The 16,289-nt window shown below is 28.2% G+C and overlaps 3 protein-coding genes across 6 annotated transcripts; 1 reads left to right on the forward strand and 2 right to left on the reverse strand.

Annotated features, from left to right (window-relative positions):
* Window positions 1–382: 382 nt before the first annotated feature.
* On the reverse strand, window positions 383–10,468 carry Prps (phosphoribosyl pyrophosphate synthetase). 4 transcript variants are annotated; one of them, XM_015335563.2, is made up of 8 exons: window positions 10,361–10,468; window positions 7,664–7,871; window positions 6,834–7,017; window positions 5,965–6,039; window positions 3,857–3,880; window positions 2,142–2,365; window positions 1,728–2,061; window positions 383–1,549 (listed from the first exon to the last, which is right to left on the reverse strand). In XM_015335563.2, exons 1-8 carry the CDS (start codon window positions 10,416–10,418, stop codon window positions 1,457–1,459), a joined length of 1,200 nt encoding a protein of 399 aa, XP_015191049.1. In that variant the 5' UTR covers window positions 10,419–10,468; the 3' UTR covers window positions 383–1,456. The 4 variants fall into 4 exon arrangements, with proteins under 4 accessions (XP_015191049.1, XP_015191069.1, XP_015191079.1 ...); XM_015335583.2 differs by lacking the exon at window positions 3,857–3,880 and having other exon boundaries at window positions 10,361–10,466; XM_015335593.2 differs by lacking the exon at window positions 5,965–6,039 and having other exon boundaries at window positions 10,361–10,465.
* Window positions 8,604–13,524, forward strand: Ubc4 (ubiquitin conjugating enzyme 4). The gene is made up of 5 exons (XM_015335615.2): window positions 8,604–9,428; window positions 11,039–11,191; window positions 11,350–11,432; window positions 11,555–11,718; window positions 11,823–13,524. The coding sequence occupies exons 1-5, from the start codon at window positions 9,366–9,368 to the stop codon at window positions 11,957–11,959; spliced, it is 600 nt and encodes a 199-aa protein (XP_015191101.1). The 5' UTR covers window positions 8,604–9,365; the 3' UTR covers window positions 11,960–13,524.
* Window positions 13,525–13,723: 199 nt separating this feature from the next.
* Window positions 13,724–16,146, reverse strand: Rfwd3 (ring finger and WD repeat domain 3). The gene is made up of 3 exons (XM_015335657.2): window positions 15,781–16,146; window positions 15,454–15,594; window positions 13,724–15,371 (listed from the first exon to the last, which is right to left on the reverse strand). Exons 1-3 carry the CDS (start codon window positions 15,800–15,802, stop codon window positions 13,876–13,878), a joined length of 1,659 nt encoding a protein of 552 aa, XP_015191143.1. The 5' UTR covers window positions 15,803–16,146; the 3' UTR covers window positions 13,724–13,875.
* Between the last annotated feature and the right edge of the window lie 143 nt (window positions 16,147–16,289).

Genomic DNA, 16,289 nt, shown 5'->3' on the forward strand with positions numbered 1-16,289 from the left:
TATATATATATGTCTAATATCAATTACTGATAAATTATTTAAATTTCTAATGTTATGTTTTAAAAAAGGATTAATTTGCGTTTATAATCGTTTCTATTTTTTTATCGTATAATAATAATACACATATCTAAAATTCTAATTAAATTATTATGTCATGTTATATTCTTTTAATCAAAAAATTAGGACAACCGATATAAAATGGAATAAATAAAACTATAATTATTGTTATTATACATAGCATTATAGTGCAAAGCAAATAATACTGGAACGATCGTTTAATATATTTATCATTTTCACGAATTTATAATCTTTATTAATTGACCACTTTTTATGCTAAATTGATGAGTCCCCAGGATATTAATAAGCTACAATGTAATATTGCTTTGGTTTTATTTTTTTTATTTGTTTTTTTTGTGTGTGGTAATACCCAATTTTACAATAAAAAACATTTTTAAGCAAAAATAAATTTTTTTTATATGTAAATTGGAATATATATTGATAATTGTATTTAATTATTTTTCATTTATTGGTCCAAGATAAATTGCAGATATTTTTATCAAACTCACAATTAATATTGTTCACAGTAAGAAAAAAAATTATATGTCAATATAAATAATTAATTTCCTTTAATTACTAAACTCTTATTATAGTATTAAGATACTATATGTGAGATAGATATTCATATAATATATATAAAAAATTTTTAATTACCGCAATTTTTATATATTTTTTTTGCTTTGTTATAACTTATTGGGTGTAAGATTGGTATTAATATATATGAGTAATTGATATATTGCAGATCTTGCATGTACCATCTACAATGGTAAAATATTTTCGATAATAATTATATTATGCTCAATTATTGTTTTATGAAAATTTATGCACTGTCAATTTTCTTATATAGAGCACGTATTTAAATTAAGGAAATTATTAAATTTTCTTTTTATGTATTATAAATATATGAACTATTTTTTTAATTATTTATCAACATTATGTTGATCTCACTCGAAGGCATTTATAAATGTTATTTTATGAATTAAAATTCATACAATGAAGTTATGTTTATGTGACAAATTATTCGAATCAGCAGACATTATAATTAGAATGATTTCCATAGATTTTCTTATTTCTTAGCATACATATAATAACATAATTTGAATTCACGTAGAATCTATTTATCAATTTAATAGCTACAAACATACCATTCTGAAAACTCTAAAATAATGGCAGATATTATCTTAATTTCTATCAAAAATCATCACCAACAAAATAAAATTTAAAAAAATAAAGAAAGAAAAGATCTAATGATTTTAAAAATATTTTTCCCTCATTAACCAATGAAGGTAATATCTTTTTACTAAACTAGGAAATAATAAAAATAATGGACAAATGTAAAAAGACTACATTCTTTTTCTTCATTCATTATTAGAAGAGTATACTAGAATTAATTTTAAACCTAGTATGGCACATTAGAGAATAGATACGATACAGATTCCCCATTGTGGGTCCTTCTGACAGCTTCGGCAAACATCATTGAAACATCGATACACTGAAAGTTTATTCAATCGTTTAATACATGGATTGACCCCTAGTAGCACAAAATACTACTAAAATAACTATTAAATAAGACATTGAATCTCTTTTTAATATTAAATACACATGCATTCAATATTTTTCAATATTTTGTGCTACTGTGCTGACAATACAAATTTAATTATTTTTATTACCTGTATTTTCGGACAATCTTTCATGTGTTCATCTTGAGGAATAGTATTAGTTACTACGACCGCTTCAAAACATGCATTATTGATTCTACTAATAGCTGGTCCACTGAAAATTCCATGTGTAAGAATGGCATATACTTGTGTTGCGCCAGCCTCTAAAAGTTTTTCCGCAGCATGGCATATTGTGCCACATGTATCAGCCATATCATCGACTAATATTGCTACCCTATCCTTAACGTCACCTACTAGTACCATACTTGCTACTTCATTAGCCTTTTTCCTTTCTTTATGAATAAGCGCGAATTCGACATTAAGTCGATCAGCAATTGACGTTACTCTGAAAAATATTCAATTATTTTAGATTACTCTATTTTTATTGAATATTTCATCTCTTTCACATTTTTCTTTATTATCTACCTTTTGGCACCACCAGCGTCTGGAGAAACTATGATGCTATTCCTCCATTCGACGATATTTTCTTTAATCCATTTTAAAACGGCTGGTTCGGCGAATAAATTGTCGACCGGAATATCAAAGAAGCCTTGTATTTGACTAGCATGCAGATCCATGGTTATTATATGATCAGCTCCTGCCACTGACAGCATATTTGCTACTAATTTGGCTGAGATCGGTGCACGACTCTGTAAAATATAATTACATCATTAATAATACAAGTATATTAATGAGTCCCTCAAGTCCATTTGCAACCGGATATCTCCTGTAATAAAAAAAAAATTGATACCGTTAGAATTATTTAAGCAGCCTGCCTGTTAAAAAACAATTACACCTTTGCTGTATCAGTAAAACTGAGAAAGAATATATAATACATTCTTTTATTTAAAAAATTTTGATTGTTCAGCGGTTACATGATGTTATATTCTCATATGATCTCTCCTACATTTAAATATATATACAAATATAAAAACATAATTAAATTCTTTTTAAAAATTTTTTTTTCAGAGGGGACAAAATATAAATACAATGGCCAAATGCTAAATACTTCGAATACTGATACAAAAATATAGACAGGAATAAACATGATATATAAAAAAGGTCAAAGATGTGTTGCAAATGCACCCCAGTTAGACTCAACAGAAACTATAATTAAAGCAAAATATTGAAAAAAGTTAGAAAATCATAACAGCACAATGCATCTCAATTCTCCTTTGCCTTCGTGTAGCAAAAGATAATAAGTATTGAACAAGAGGGCAAACACTTAATCAGATTAAAAATAGATAGTAGTTAATCATAGATAGGAAACATGTCGATCTTTTATAGTATCTCACACAACAAACATCGCGATGTATATGCTTTTTTAAAAATACATTAACAAATTATTTTCAAATATTTCTTTCGAATAACATCTTGATAAACACGAAGCATATAATTATGCATATGTTTTTTATAGCATGTTGTTTGTTATACACTGAAATGCATTGTGTGCACAATCTTAATAAATCAATACATGTTTTTTATTGTCTCTTATATTAGATATAATAGAAATTTCATAAAAGCAATTATGTGTTAAAAAATACTTTCACTATTTCAAACCTTAATTAACTTAAACATGAAAATCCATTATCAAGACAGCACAAATTGATTTTTTATCGCTGAAGCATTCTGTTTAGATAAGGCATCTTTAATTTACCTTTTACTCTCTTTCTTTCTCTCTCTTTCTCTCTCTCTCTCTCTCTCCCCCTCTTTCTCTCTATGTATTAGTATATGAAAGAAAATGATACAATTTTAAGCTATGTATTTATTAGTACCCACAAGCACACATCAATGTACCCCATAGATGGATTATTAATGATATATGTATGTATAGTGCTATTATATTAATATTTTGCCCTCTCATTCATATGTCAGTAATAATATGTTTTCTTTTTAATTAAAAATTTTTTTTTTTTTAAATACAATTTATCATCCATTCAATTTACTCATTCGTTAATTCTATCAGTCATTCATTCATGGGGATACCATTGTACTATATAGCAACGAATATAAGTTTTGTTAGTCCTACAAATAAAATTTGCTGATATCGAATTAAAAAAGAATTATTATAACTTGAATGGTTCATTGAGCTATCATTACAAACGCTTCACTCGACAATCTTGTTGCTCTTAAATACTCACTGTAGACAGGTCGGGAAGAGTATCCTGAAAATACCCAACTATTCAGAAACATAAAGCAACCTTTGTATATATTTTTTTTTTAATTTTACCGATATTAACATAAATATCAGTTTAAAAAATATTTGGTTTCATTTCTTTTAACGTTCCTAAACAAAACTTATGTAAATATGTAAATGCCTTATATAAATCTATTAAGGGGGTATTCTGGTCTAGAGGCATGAATTTTAGGTACTTTTTCAAGTGTAATAACAAAAATACGAATAATATTTTCACTATCTATAATGTTACAAGATAGTAATTAATATTTCGAAAATACATGGAAAAAAAAAATAGTGAAAAAATTCAAAATTGAGAAAGATATAGGCTGATGAAGTGGGGGGTCCCAAAAAAAACGACGCGCTACAATTGTCAAGATTGCAGTTCTCCTGGTAATATGAAATAAAAAATTAAAACAGATTATTAAATTAGAATAATGCCGCTATCGTTCGAACTAAAAGAATTGAAAAAAGTTTTTTAAAAATACTAAAAATTGAAAATTTTGTAAGATTTTAGTTTGCACGATAGAGTAATGCATAGAGAAGACTCTCACCAAATTTCAAGAAAATCGGTTTAGTAGAACTTCAGATATCTTGACAATTGTGAAAAAAAAAACAGTTTCGAGAAAAATGCGTTCAAAGTTTCGCGTAATAAAGGTAGGATATAGGATGCTGCGTCACTAAAACAGCTAAATCTCCGAAAATAAATTGAATTTTGAAAAATCCTCTTGAGGACATATTCTTAAAAGGTTAAGCTTTGAAAATATGAAAAAAAAAAAAAAATCGATTGTTTCAAATTTCTAGACCAGAATACCCCCTTAATAATATAAACTAGAAAATACCGACATTATATCTCTCATGTAATGTGCGTAGGGATAAAGACCCCCTCGATGAAACTTATCAGTTGTTTTCTAACATATATATACATTAAGTTATCTTACATTTGATAACCTTTAAAATTTTGATAGTTGATAAATGATGTGTAATAATGCATATGCATTGCAACGGTGATGATTTCTGTACCAAAGTGCTATTTGTAATAAACCAAATCATTTGTCATCAACATACGTCATTATGTCAATAACACGAATAAATTAAAAAATAAGTAGATAAATAAATAAAAAAAATTAACAGTTACAGGAAAAATATTATGTGAATTAGAATTTTATAGAACGTGCTTACAATGATTGGTTTAACCAAAGAAATAATTCATTTCCCTTTATGCTTTTTCTGTCATGAATTCAAGAATAAGTGCAGCTATTAAAATGATCACAAATTTCAATGTAATTTGAAATGTTTGAATTATACTATTTTTAATAATTATGATTATATTGTATATAAATGAAATAGTTAAATTGTTGTAAGATATGAAAAGATTAATTGCATCAACATTAAGAGATCTTTCTTTTTTTGGTAATGCTGTAATTATTTGATATTGATTAAAACATGCATTTTTGTTACAAAAACAACCCTAGATAAGCCTCTTATTTTTGAAACATTTGTATAATATTTTATTTTGATTGCATGAACTTTGTCTTTTTTTAAAAATAGCTTTAAATAGTATTCCGTGATCATCTAGGGTTGTATATTCAATAAATAATATTTAACAAAGTATTAAAAATTCCCGATTAGTTACATAAATATTTTTGGAGCCATAGTACATAAATAGTTACTTTTAGATATTACTATATACTTTTAGATATTACTATATATTTTTAGATATTACTATATACTTTTAGATATTACTATATACTTTTAGATATTACTATATACTTTTAGATATTACTATATACTTTTAGATTTAGATATTTACTTATTTAAAAATTTCCTAAATTGATACCATAAGTGTTCACAAATGATATAAGGACCCTATAATAAATAATAAAGATACCATCTAATGCAGGCCAATGATATTAAAAGCAGTAAAAAAGGCATAAGCATGTTTTTTCATGGATATGAAATTGCCAAAACTTGCATCCGTAACATGATACTCCATTTGTTTTGTTGTTGATGTTGTTGCAAAGTTAAATATTTAACTGAGAAGAATAAAAAATAATATCCGCCAGAAGTTACCCTGAATTTCCACTCGTTTGACTTCATGACAATAAGACTCTTATTGGAATTCGACTTGTCACCACCATCGCCTCCCTGTGAAGATATCACAGACAAAAACAATTTTTACTTCTGCTCTTAAGAGAAGTTTTCTTCCAGTAGAAGTTTTTTCTTTCTTTATAATTAATTTTACATTTTAATGGCACATTTAACTCCGACGATATAATTTAAACTGTAAAAAACATGTATCAAAAGCTGTAAGCAAAAAGATAATTTTCTTTTTTCTTGAGATAATAGACGCTTTTATATGTCGAAAGTAAAAGTAGATCACGTATGAAAGTGTTATCGAATAGTATTAAAATAAAATTTCAAGGATGTCATTATATAAAGTTAATTTATACAAACTGGATTTATTACTATCCCAAGATATAGATGATATAAGCGGAGCTACTCTCTTAAGAAATTAATATTAATTTCATTCATATAAATATAATTATATTAATCTATGGTTCTTTCTATTTATGTGTGTTACTTATTACAATTAAAAAAACACATCCACTTTGCAACTTTACTAATCATATCATATATAATATTTAATATATAGTTAATATTAATAAATGTTAATACTACATATGTCCTATAAATGAAGAAAACTAAAAATACAAAACATTTTCACAAATCTTATAACTCACCAGTCTTTGATACAAGATTTTAAAATCATCTATATAAAATTGTGTTGTGACATTAATATTAAAAAAAAAAAACATTTTCTATTCTCATAAATAGCTCAATAATAAAAAATTAAGGAAGGGTAAAATAAGTCTCTCAAAAACTTAAAAAATAACATTAAAATAAAAACATATTATTAATTTAATTAGTTCTCATTTTACCTTGTCTTTTTTATCCTGCCTTGCGTATGGGAAACACGGGATTACCGCTGTAACTCTGGATGCAGATGCTATTTTACAAGCATTTATCATAATCAAAAGTTCCATCAAGTTATCGTTAACTTCTCCGCTTCCACTTTGAACAATGTACACATCTTCTCCTCTGACTGATTCTCCTATTTCCACGCTGTTTAAAATATGAAATAAAAATATTTTAATAATTAGATTTTTTCTTTTTTTGTCTTTTTCTTTTAATTTCTAAAATTACATACTAGTAAAACATGAACATATATTATATTAAATTACGCGATATAAATAATATATATTTATCAATGATCATATTAAATTTCACGATTACTGTTAATAAGTTACATATAATCTTGTGCTTGACTAAACATATCTAATCATAAGGAGGAAGCTCTATAGGCATTATACGCGACGAGGACAGATCTATACTATATCGGAAAATTTATATATTGCGTATTAAAAATAAAACAGAAACATTAGCGAAGAAAAAAACTATTGTTTCAATTAACATAATAATAGTCAAAAAATTATATCGATAGAATTGCGCATGAGATAAAACGCAAACAAGCAAGTACACCGGTTCTTTTGTGAGTGTATGTGTCTATCGGTGAGGTGACATTAAAAACATAGGAATGATAAAACGTTGACATAAAAATAAATGATCTGCAGTATCCTTCATAAAGGAATAGATACAACTAAAAATAATTTTTATAAATTACACAGTGACACGTGGTCTATATTTCAATGTTAACCCATTAAAAGAATAAGAAAAGCGTGGTTAAGTTATTGGAAATAACGATCATTACCATGTCTCGAGGTTGCTGAACTTCTTCGTGACAACTTTTCCAATGTCAATCCCAAGCCTGTCAACAATTCGTTGGGCAAGCTCAGGATGAGATGTACCACTGAATACTTTGATATTCGGCATCCTGGTTTGTAATAACCTAGCGCGAGAATTTTCCAAGTTTGCCCGTAACAAACTCTTAGCACGCACTGGCTGCGACACAGGCATAACTGAAAAACAGAAAGTATCGAAAACCCCCAACCAATAGTATACATCCCTTCTCTGCGCCACCGGAAGTAACGTAACGAATCTTAGCTCCGCCCACTTTCAATCCGATATTGTTACCGCGTTAAATATTATTATTCTCTTTTAATTTTTTTAGCGTCATTAGATCTTTTACGACATAATCTCATACGTCTTTCATTGTTTAATCAAGAAAATGAAGAAGACAAAAAAAAAGGAAAAACATGAGTTTGATTTCAATTTTCTAACGTCACCCGGCGTCTACCCCATGTCACCATTTTGTTGCAAAGCATGCTTGTTCGTTTCTTTACGATGCTGCATATATTAAATACACACAGTATATAATACATTCTTTTAAAAAAAGGCGTCAAATTTGGCGCGTTAAACGTCGTTTATTCATTGACCTTGGGATATACGAAAAAATAAAAGAAAATTATAATAATAATAATAATAATAATAATTTAATGTGTTACATCTCTTAATAATAGGAATGGGAATAGATAATAATAATACTATTTTATTTTTTTAATACGACTTTTTGATAATCAACGAAGTTGAAAAAGTAAGAGAGAGAAAAGAGAGAGAGAAAAAGTGGTATGCAATAGCAAATATATTAAGCGAAAGAGAGAGGGAGAAAAAAAGACACGTGTTCTCGAGGATAAAAGAAGGCAATCTTGATCGAAAATTTTTTCTGTTTTTTTTTTTTTTTTTTTTTTATACAGTTAAAACGTCCTTGAACGATAATAAGCGAATGAACGAATAGAACGAGATGTTTCCGGCGAATTCACAATTTGGCGGCAATTTGATATGCGCAATGGCGAGAACGTAGCATAGCGCCGTGATTTTAGACAAACTGATGAAAGTGCGCATTAAAGGGGAGAATAAAGCAGAAGAAGAAGTCGTTAAGATAGATAGGTAAAAGAAAGAGAGAGAAAAAGAGTACGAGAGTACGAGAGAATAATTGACAGTCAGCTTTTTATTCATCATCGATGTGGCGCCGACAGAGCGGCGATCGGTACAACGACAAGTTGTTAGATGCGTCCGCACGAGAGGAGATTTATTTAATAATAAAAGAATAGAAGAACCACATTAAGAAAAGAAGTCATTTAAAGATTTCCTCATCCCTAATATTTCTCAGCTGGATCGCGTGGAAATACGAGGTTTCTTTCGAACGGCGATACACGACACATCGTGAAGAAAGAGAAGGAGTGCGCACTCGATAGAAAGAAAGAAAGACAGAAAGAGAAAGAGAGAGAGAGAGAGAAAGTAAGAAAGAGAGAGAGGGAAAGAGAGCGAGAGAGAGAGAGAGAAAGAGTTGACGGAGAGGACGAAGAACATAATCGTGGAGAGCGCGTACCGGCTGACTCTGGAGAGCAGCAGTTCTTCCTTGATTCCATTCGTTAAGACGCGAGATTCGAAAAGACGATGAGAGGAGCGTGCTGACGACAACGACGACGTCGCGCGTTAAAGATTCGGAAACTATGGCGAACATCGCGGCGCAGCGAATCAAACGGGAATTCAAAGAGGTTATAAAGAGCGAGGAGGTGAGTGGAGGAGGAACATCATCACCTCTTGGAACAACGCATACAAAACTTAAACGCATACACAGGGTTCGATCTCGAATCAATGAATGCGCTTAGGAGAAGAAGCGCTTTGAAGTTATGATATATGCGACTGTTGCGTCTTTTCCTTTATCTTTCATTGTTTTCTCTTTATCTCACACATATCGTGTGCACGGTATAATAAAAGGAGATAGAAATAAGTAGATAGATAGGAAAAGATAGAAAGAGAGAGAGAGAGAGAGAGAGAGAGAGAGAGAGAGAAAAAGAGGGAGAACCGAATAAAAAAGAGGATGTACTCAAAAGTTCTACTTCTACTTCTACTTCAACTTTTCGACTACTTTTACTTATTTGGACGAGTTGTGTTATGAATAAAGCGCGTAATCACCTGTTGTATTCAACGAATGCACAATTAAACGCTTGTCAGTCATTATATTATATGAGGACACGTTTTAATCCAAATGAACGTTAGAGTTTATCGCTAACTCTAAATATCAATTTCGTGCTTTTAAGCGAACAATCAGATAATCGTAAACTCGAATATATGCGAGAAAAATAATCTTCGAATAAAAATCGTATCTCCTTCGTGATATAGTTATATTCAAAAATACATATCTCTCGTCTTTCAACGCCTACGATATTTAATGTGGGCACGCTGTTGTGTTATGTAAAGTCGAAGTAACCGAATTATGTTCTTGCTGAGTCAGCGAAAATAGTAGTTTACGATCGATCCCGTTTTATGTATCATATCATATCATATTTTTTGGTTTAATAGTAGATAATGAGCCTGATGAAATTATACTAATAATCGACATTTTTATTATTTCTTTTTCTTTTCTCTCTCCTTTTTTGTTGAAATAAACATGAACGGATTAGAATAAATTCTACTTTTATTTTTATTGCTCTTTTCTGCATACCTGATTTGTCCTCTTCTTGTATACACTTTATTTCCTTAGTTACTCTATGCTTCTCCATCAGATCAACTTCTCTATTAAATTAATTTTCCAATAACAAATAGCTTCTACGTACTTGTGTATAAACAAAAAATAATTATAGCTTTACGAGAATTTTGTAATCATTATATATCATGTTGAAATTAAATCTTATCATTATAGGATATATTTTGTAATGCTTTCTCTTATCTTCTTCTCTTATCTCTTATCCTTCGGTTCAAGGGTTCAAGGATTCAAGGGTTATGAAAATACTATGTTATACATTTTCAATAGAATCTAATAACTCATTTGTTAACAACATGTAGAATGTTTATTTAGATAGGTCATTTAGTCTTGTTTGCTTAATGATACTTATCTGTCATATTGTGTAAACTTCTCATTTACATTTGCAATAATTTTAAAATGTAAACATGTTATTATTTATTTTTACCACAGCATGATTTATATCTTGTTTTCCTTTACTTTCAACTGTTTTTTCCTTTTCTTTAGTATAAAAATATTATTAATAATAATAATTCATGCAATTTGATCTCTTTTATCAAATGTTTTTAACAGAACATTTTATTACACATACAATTTTATTATCATGAATTTTCTTTTTATTATTCAAATTATTACATTGGTTTTTATATTTTGTTACAGGTTGCAAAGTGTGCAATCAAAGTCGAGTTGGTAAATGATAGCTTCACTGAATTAAAAGGGGAAATAGCTGGACCACCAGATACACCTTATGAAGGAGGTAATTTTGTACTTGAAATCAAAGTACCTGAGACGTATCCCTTCAATCCTCCTAAAGTAAGCACTTTGTAAGTTAATATGTTTTTAATATCTTGATCGTTTTTATGCGTGGTAATAATTATTATGCTATATTTAAATATTGTATATTGTAGTTTGCGTACATTAAAATTGATAATTTAACTATTTTTACTTAATTTAATTTGTTTTCTTTATAGGTTCGTTTTATAACAAAAATATGGCATCCCAACATATCTTCCGTCACAGGTGCTATTTGTTTGGATATATTAAAAGACCAATGGTATATAATTCTATCTTCTATGCCTATTAATCTATCATTCCAAAAATTTGATGTATAAATTAACTCACGGGTTTATATTTATAACATGAAATATATTTTTGATCATTATCTTTACATTCAAGGGCAGCTGCAATGACCTTACGAACAGTACTGCTGTCATTGCAAGCCTTGTTATCTGCGGCAGAGCCTGATGATCCTCAGGATGCAGTAGTAGCTAAACAATATAAAGAGCAGCCTGACATGTTTCGTCAAACTGCTAAACATTGGACATTTGTATATGCGGGTGGTATGAATATTCTTTCTTTTTCTTTTCTTTATTGCATTAACACAAGATAGAAGTTTATTTTATGTAAATGAATTATATATTAAATTTTTTATTAATGATTGTAGGTCCCGCAAAAATGCCCGAGCTAGATGAAAAAATAAGACGATTAACGGATATGGGAATCGAAGAACATAATGCAAGAGTTGCCCTTTCCTCGTATAACTGGGATTTGGAACGTGCCACCGAACAGCTCTTCAGTTAGTGATAACTGTACAGTTAATTCATTATACAAAGACCACTCATTTTGTCATTTAGGAACTTCTGTAACAACACACTCAACTAATTATACCATAGCAGTTTTTATAATCAAATTTAACTCCTTTTAATAACAATATTTCCACTATAAAAAAAAGCCCAAAAAGAAGAAGAAAGAAGAACATTCAATATATCTAATTTGATATCTTTGGTAGTTATCTGCTTGATTTATAAAACACAGGATTGGAAAGAAATTTAGCAAAAGAATATAAAGGCAAAATTTATAAGTAGCTATATATATCTCAAAGATAAGATTCACGAACAATAAATTTTAGTTTTTAATTTTAATTATTTCGACAGACCTCTGATAATGATGAGATTGTACTTTCCAAGAATATTTCTAACTGTTATGGAAATTCAGTAGTGTGTTCATCACGTCTTTATATATTCTTTTTTTTTTTTTAATTATTTTTATATATATACATATATATATATATATAGTTGTACAATGTTTGGAATGGTTGAGTGTGTATTTCTTTTTTTATTTTATGGTTAACGCAAAACAAACACATAAAAGTCTTCTTTTCTTCATTCTCTGTTCATAAATTCGATAGGTCAGAATATTACATATACCTTTTTCATATATATTTCGTTTTTTCTTTTTCTTTTTAGACCAGTAAAGAAAAAAAAATAAATTCTTCTAGGTACTGTATTGAAGTCTTTATGAACAGTGCCTAATATAATATCATTGATTTGTTATAGAAGTTAATGCACGGTACGATGCTTTTTATACAAGAGCATGTGTTAAGATAGAAAATATGTTTATTTTTTTTTATAATCTTCAATATTATTTTCCTACACTTCTTTTGTTAAAACCATACAGAAGTGTAATTGCGATTAGATTCGGAATGTATGTTACTGAAATAGATGAAAATTTAATAATGTTAGATTGTATTTATAAAAACGTTCATACACTTTAATACCATATTGTTAATATTTACATTTTGTACATTTCTGGTGTTGGGTTATGGACGATGACCTGATTCTTAATGATCACCTCATATGCACATAGAAATATTATTTTATATTCAAATTTAGTAATTGACATTCCAGACTCAGACTAACTGCATTTATATATTCATATTACTATTATTTTATTCAAAACTTATACAAAAAATATGCATTACAAAATTATATAAAATTTTGCTGTATGAAAAAGTATTATGCACATACATCGTAAATTTTCATACTATTTAGTTAAAAAAACAAATGTTTATTAAAGCAAATTTCTATGTTCCATGGGAAAAGAAGGTTAATTTATAAAAAATTTTTTTAAATTAATCTGATAAAGTTACTTACTATACAAGATGAAAAAAAAAAGTAAGAAAGAAAAAAGAATAAAACAAAGAAATAAACAAATTTTATATTGTATATGAGAAAATATTAAATACGTAGTATATAATTGAATTTCTCTAATTTTTATGTAATATTGAGACAATTGTATCGAATATGATTCTCTTTTCAAACGCATGTCAATTCAATTAAACCAAAGTAAGAATCTTTGTTCAAGTAGATCTCTTATTTTTAATTTTTAACACGACTTACTTCCACTTTATATATACCGGGTGTCCTGTATATATTTAAATTAGGAAAACAAAATATTAACAATTGATTAATTATATATCTTTTATCTTTATATTACCAAAATCTTTTTATTAAAAAAAGGTTGTAAACAATAATATAGGTAGAATACAATATTGTATAAAATAGGTATCAAAATACATATATATATTTATAGTTCCTCAGTAGAATCATAAGTTATTATTACATTCAAAGTAAATATTTACATGTAATATTTTAAAGTTATGTTCTTAATAGATAAAATATAATTAATCAGTACAAATAGATAGGAAAGTATCATTGTCAAAAGGAATAATGTCTGTACATTCTAAATTTTCTTGTAGAAAGGGTTGCTAAAAATATATTATCGTTAAATTTGAAAGAACACATATCTATGACTGAATCAGACACTGGAAGATTGTACACTTGATTCCCAGTTGTCATACTCCAGAATGGAATGCTATTAGTAGATTCTTGATGCGCTGCAATTAACGTGTCGTTTCCAATAGAAACTTGACAAGGCCGTGATAAAAGCCGTTGAGAATGTCCAGCATGAAACGTATGTATAACATTGCATAAGACCATATTATCATTTCCATTTTCAATAGTACATACAATATGTCTTGTTTGAGGTCTATGTTCGTTAGGGCGACAAGATATTAGAGCATGGTTATCTTTCTTATCATAACGTGCGGAAAAAAAAGGGCCAACTATATTCATTTCCTTGCATGTATATGCAGATTCTGTAAGTTCGTATGCGTTACAACTGTTTAAACGACATGCTATAAATCCACCTTTACTGATTCCATTTCCTAAATACGCTGGTACTGATGCTAAAGAAACAACAGGTGATCGATCATAACGACTCGTTAAATTATTAGCAGGACCACTCGTATTTCTAATATCATATTGTATTATTGATCCGTTTTGAGCACCAGCAAAAAAAACATTAGCATCGTCGCCTGACCAGCAGCAACTCCATAACGTAAAATCTGTTTTATAAGAATGCATTATAACATTGGTACGCATATCAATTAATTTAGCAGTTTTATCAAAGCCAACACTTAAAAGCATATTCTGATTCGAAGGGTGAAAATTAATGTCTCTTATAGGTTGAGAATGAAGAAAAAGAAATTTTCTAGATAGAAAGGTTTCCACATCTATTCTTTTGACACCATATCCTGTAAATATGGGATTTTCTGATTTTTGCGAAACGACCAATAATCCATACCAAGAATTATAATCTAACACACGGCAACCATCCTCTTTACAAATATCTATAGATTGCTCAAGATGAAACTTATTGTTTGTATATTCGTCTTTCATGCAGTGACTCAAATCATTTTTAACGGTCTTTAATTGATTTTGTAAATCACTTATATAAGTTTTCATATTAGCCAATTGTTCTTCGTATACCTCTTTTTGTATTTTGTTAGACATTAATTGTGATTCAAGGTGATTGTTTTGAGTCTTTACAATTGACAATTGACTTTTCACTAATTCAAGTTCAACATTATCGATAGATACCAATTTCGTAGCATATAAATTCCTAATATCCTTTAAATTAGCTTTTATATTACATTGTGGACATCTTCTGTTAGAAGGTGTACAAGAAACTTGTAACCATTTTGTAACACAACTGCGCCCAAACAAATGTCCACAACGTAAACAGCACAAGCGATGATCTCCAGTTGCTGTCCATAAATCCATACAAATTGGACACGATTGATGGGAATCTTCTGTTATACTTTTATCATTATTATGTTCCAGAGATTTTTCTGTCGCAGAAGCTGTTTCACCTTAATTAAAAATAAAATTATATATACTATGTAGATAGAACAAATGTTCTCTTATATATGATAGAGAGAATTCTATATTTACATTTTGTAACTGGCTCATTACTTGTATTTTCGGTAATAGTGTCAGTGCTCGAATTATTTTCTTCGTTATTGAATGGTGATTCATTTTCTTCAACATTTATTACTTCAGGTGCATCACTTCCATCTTCTGATTCATCATCGTCTGTAAAAATAATAAAAAAATATCCTGATATATTTGCAATATTAAAAATTTTTTAATCTATGTTATTAGTTCTTTATTTTATTTTATTTTTTTCTTTCTTATTAAGAGTCACATTGACTTTATGGTCATCAGCAACTACTTAATTTTTTTTATATTTATGAATGAAATCATAGATTTATACTTAACTGTATTCCATATTTTCTTCCATTTTCTTGTTTTTTTAAGATATTATTATTTTATGTTATGGATTTGAAGTATTTATAATACTTTGAATAAATTATATAATCTTTGGATTCTTTTAAAACATAATATTTAGTAATATGTATTAGCATTTATATTTTGGTATAGTTTGTATATATTATTAAGTATTTGATTATCCTTAACGATCCTCGATTTGATTTAATGATATAAAATATTTGTTTTCTTTTAATTATCCTAATACAAAATAGTCTTTTATTATATCAACCATTTTATATGAAAAAAATATAACCAAGAAAGAGACTAGATTTATTAAGTATAAATCGAGCTGCGACTACAGCGCCAGTAGTATCAAATTTTCAAACGAAAAAATTGGAATCATTCGATTTCAAACATATTAAAATAATTTTCATAGAAGGATTTATATAAATCTTTTTATATATTTTATATATATAAGATGTATAGATTGAATTAATTAATTTAACTTTTATATAATA

The sequence above is a fragment of the Polistes dominula genome, unplaced genomic scaffold, assembly GCF_049000335.1.
Source record: "Polistes dominula isolate Pdom_NZ unplaced genomic scaffold, Pdom_raw_medaka contig_373, whole genome shotgun sequence".
Classification (NCBI taxonomy): domain Eukaryota; kingdom Metazoa; phylum Arthropoda; class Insecta; order Hymenoptera; family Vespidae; genus Polistes; species Polistes dominula.